Genomic DNA, 4,738 nt, shown 5'->3' on the forward strand with positions numbered 1-4,738 from the left:
GGGGGGGAGCCACTCTCTGCAGGCTGCTGTCCTGCACAGACTGAGGGACCACCAGCAGCCCAGGATAGCTGCATGCACAGCAAAGGGGAAAAAAAAAATAATTAAACAATTAAAATTGCTTTCAAAATGCTCAGCAATAAAAATAAAATTGCTAAAATTACAAGCTGAAAACACGTCTTAATGAAATACACTTTAAGTGTTAGAATTACTTTTATTTTTAAAGTAATTTTTATCCAAGCCTAGCAAATGCATTAAGTAAACTGCATTTTAAATAGAAATTGAATTATGAAAAATTTGTAAGACTCTCATTACTAATAACTTTCCATTTAAGGTTACATTATATTTGGTAGTATTTTTCTTCTTAGCACATCTCTTATCTATCACTATAATGAAGTCATATTTTTAAGCATGACAGAAAACACAATTTTGAGGTACATAAATGATGCAGTAGTTCCATTTTGACAATTGTATATGAAATATGAGAATTGAAAGGAAAGAATGTTAGATTGCCTAAAGTATCACAATGAAAACAATAGTCTTTCGTTTATGGAAAAATATATTTAAATTTTACAGTTGGAGTCCTTGGAACAGAGTGCTTGACACTGCATTTTTGTGTTCTGTTAAAACACTGCAATGCACTGAGAGATAAGGAAATTCACTGATATAATACTTTAAAGATAGAAAACACAGCAAGATGGTAGTTTTGTTCATGTTAGTGAAAGAAGGATTCAAGCAATATGAAAATATGATTTTCTATTGCCTCCAGAAAAAAAAAATCAATTTAAGTGCCAATTTCATGTATTAAGAAGAAACTAAGATGAGGAACAAGAAACAGCTGTTACTAGATAACTGCTTAGTAGATAACTTTTATTCCCTCTACAATATACACTATTTCTGCAAATTCAATTCTTGGACATTTATTCAGTTGTCCTCAGACAAAATAAATGCATATGCTATTTACAGTCTACACAGCAACCACAGTAATACAGCAGTAGGTAAGCATTTATATACTGAGATTTGTAATTCTTTCAGCTACTAATTATATTTTCAAAGAAAGCCTAGAGAGTATTAAAACTCATGGTTTTAGGGGAGGAAAGGGTTGTCTGCATAATGTTCAAAGCATAATGAAAATGGACAGATTTCATGCCTTCATCTGCATTGCACTCCATGGTGACTTAACAAAACCAGTACTCTAGACAAGTCAGAAAACAAGAAAGGATCTAGTATTTTCCTTTTGTGCCCTTCTTCCTGGCAATTCCATTGTCCATAATGAAAGCAATGACCAGCCTAAACTGGCTCTAGAGAATGCAAATGTCTTCTGATATAACTCATGCAGATAGGCTTTTGTATTAAAAGGAATTTTTGTGGGCAGTGTCAGCAAACTACATCAGCTTTCCCAACAAAAAGAAAGGACTTAGTAACACTGATGTGCTAAAACACAGCATGTGACTTTCAGCACATGACAAACTTTGAAAGTAAATACTCTCATGAAGTGAACTCTAACACATACTTTTTAATTTGAAGATAATAGTTACTTATAATTGCTTCTGAAGCTTGCTTTTTTATTTTGGAGCAGAAGAGATGCTAAATGCAAATACGGACATAATGCAGATATTAATGCAGCTATACACACATGTGTGTCTAGTTTCAGCTACTTCAGTGAATTGCCAGACTCACCTCCTGCAAAGGGAATACATCCTGTTCAGTGCAGTTATTCTCAAGTACTCTGTTTTGGAGCGAGAGGAGTTGGTGCTGATGGTGCCCAGCCCCAAACGCTGATAGTCCCTGAAGCAGGCTCTTTCCACCAACTGCTCCATGGTTGATTTTTCTGATGCTTTCAGGGTACCACTGGTGTGCAGCTCACTGTCATCTGAAACTAAAGGGAATAATCTTCATGGGGAGGCCAGCAGTTACACAGCAAACAATGCTACTTTCTTCCAAACAAGTTTGTGCTGCTCTCAGGCATGAATGGCAAGGTCCAGGACATGCAAACCACAGCTTACTGAATTTATAAACACTAAAACAGTATTTTAGTCAGCAAACCTGACTACAGCACCATGTTACCTACTGTGCTTGTGGCGGGCATGACTAACATCTCTCTGGCTAAAATCCTAGAGAAAGTCATTCACATATTCATTTGAACTAAAGACAGATAATCTTTACCAATTTACAAATTCTTTACAGATTCACTACACATTCAAGATAAAAATGAACTACACAAATTTTTTTTTTTAGCTATCTTCAGAAGAGGTAACAATCTTTTTAAGGCTTTAAATGTTTCAGTGTTGTAATTTCACAAGAGATGACTGTTGGGTTCTGAATGTCTCAGTTTCAGTGTCAGGCAGCAGCTTTCTTCAGCCGTGCATATCAGCTGCCCTTTCCAAAGCAGACAAAACTTCAGCCACGAGAGATAAAAAACTATGTCACAAGTTCAAACTACTCTGAAATTCAAGTCAAGCAAGGTCTTTGTACAAAACCTGCCACCTGCCTATTAGTGACACTTTCAACCATTTCAAATACTTCTGAGAGCAGATTTACTGCTCACAGCATGTATCAGTTACTTGCTACCATCTCAAGCATTGAAATATGTGCATATGAAACCTACTTCTTCATGGATGAGGCACTGAAAAGTATAGGAGGATTCAAACTTGAAACAGGACTTCATAAAACTGGAATTCAAACTTATTTAGAAAATAAAAATTATGCTATAATTAACATTTTACTGGCAGTAGACAACATTCAGGATTTACAGAAGTAGTACCTGTATGATTTTCTTTTCTGTGCATCTTAAGCATAAAAGCTAAATGAAAAATTTTCTTTGCCCTTTCAGCTAAAGAAAAAAAATCTTTATTTGATCTAAATAATAAAGTTGAACACTCTGGATGTCTCCTCTTTTTCCTCTTTTTTCATATTTGTCATGGTAAGAAGAAGTTCACACAACATCTGAAGTATGAAGTGCACTAATGAGAAACAAATTTAAATGAGCTTTAGAAAGAATTCTTTTGGGTTATACAAAATCTTGGTATTTAACACTTTTGAATGGAAAGCTATAACTGACTCAAGATGAGGGTGCATTTTGTGAAGTATTTTTTCCTAAATGGATTTTTCTCCCATGAAAGCAGGTACATTGGTGATCAGACTTGGCAAAACACTCTCCTGTGCATAAAAAGCTAAACATAAGAGCTCCTATCCATGTCCTTAAGCTGAAGAGGGAGATGAAGACATTTTGCTGCCTCAAGTTTAACATGATTTATTTGATTTTGAAAAACTCAGCAATAATCCCTCTATTTTACTGTTCTTGAGATATGACTATTTAGAAAAGAAGGTTTCAGTCTCTTGTTTTATTGAACACACCCATATGACCACTATAAGAAAAAGAATTTACTAATGATTGAGATATTCTAAACTCTGAAAACAAAGAGATGAGGAGGAATTTGAGGGAAATCAGATGCTCATTAGCAACAACTCATAACTACAGTACTGTGCCCAGTTTTCAAAATCACATTGCAAGATAGATGTGGACTACCTAAAGAAGCCTGAGAAAAGGGCAATGAAGAGGATCAGAAGTCCATCAAGACTAATAAACAAAGAACTGAAAGAACTGCACAGGTTTAACATTGAGAAGACAACGGAAAAATACTACAATAGATCATAAATACATCATGCATTGCAATCAGAACAAGGGGAATCATCTCTTCTATCTGTATACAGTGGCAGAGTAAGAAATGAAGAGTTTAAACTGCAGCAAGAGGATGTTTAATCCTGAATCCCAGAAAATTGCTCATTTTCTCCAGCATTAAGGATGGTTCCAGTATTGGTATAAGCTGCCTAGAATTGTGGAACTTCCACCTTTGAAAGCTTTTAAGAAGAAGTCAGGCAAACACCTATGAGGAACAGATGAAGTATGTTGATCTTGCCTTGGGGCAGAGAGTTGGACTACTTGATCTCATCAAGTTCCTTCCAGCCTACCTTTAACAATTCTTTTTTAAGTGCATCACCTGCTGTAGATAGTTCATTGTTGGCAGAGCTGCATAGTTTCCTATACTTCAGTTTTTGAGACTTGCAAACAAGTCAGAACCAAAGCCACAGCAGTCAATACAAAAGGAATTGCAGTGATTGCTGCCTGTGCTCTCTGCACTCTGTCTGGAGCAGAGCCACTGCTGCTGACAGCTCCCTGTCCCTGATGTGCCAGTCCTGCATGGAGAGAACAGCAAACTCAGCCTTTGGTCACTTTAACATGTTCCCAGCCAAGACACCTGGAAAGCAGCAGGCCTAGAGACCCACAAGTTGTAATTTTAGATTTCTTTTTTTTTAAGGAAGGAAAAAAGTGACTGACACTAGTCTTATACAGCACCTGTGTTCATGGAAGAATATTATTGTTTTATGTATCAGCAATGCAAAAACTCTGCAAACTTCTTCATCATCAAGAAACTGTGAATACACAGGTATGACTGTGCTTGGTGTCTCTGGGTGAAGGACAAAACCACCCCAAAAATCACCCAGGTCCAGCCTGCAGAATTGTTTCTGACCCAAAGAACACATAACATCAGAGCACATGCTAATTCAGCACTTCAGGAAGATGCTGGAAATTCAATTAAGAAGGTAATTTTTCAGCACTCTGAAGACACTGTGTTTTCCAAAGCTTTCTTTTTGCCTATTTCTCATCACTTTATCTGGAATGAAAGAAGAGAAACAGTATTTTTAAGCTTGCCTGGAATGGCTTTCTTCCATTTCAGGG

At 36.5% G+C, this 4,738-nt stretch overlaps 1 protein-coding gene across 1 annotated transcript in view; it reads right to left on the bottom strand.

Annotated features, from left to right (window-relative positions):
- SBF2 (SET binding factor 2) overlaps window positions 1-4,738 on the bottom strand; it is a 196,342-nt gene that overhangs the window by 36,758 nt on the left and 154,846 nt on the right. The window contains exons 26-27 of the mRNA XM_014309240.2: window positions 1,678-1,876; window positions 14-68 (exon numbers count right to left, since the gene is read on the bottom strand). Coding sequence (XP_014164715.1) covers window positions 14-68; window positions 1,678-1,876 — 254 coding nt within the window. The remainder of the gene's footprint in view (window positions 1-13; window positions 69-1,677; window positions 1,877-4,738) is intronic.

This window comes from Geospiza fortis, unplaced genomic scaffold, assembly GCF_000277835.1.
Source record: "Geospiza fortis unplaced genomic scaffold, GeoFor_1.0 scaffold450, whole genome shotgun sequence".
Lineage (NCBI taxonomy): Eukaryota > Metazoa > Chordata > Aves > Passeriformes > Thraupidae > Geospiza > Geospiza fortis.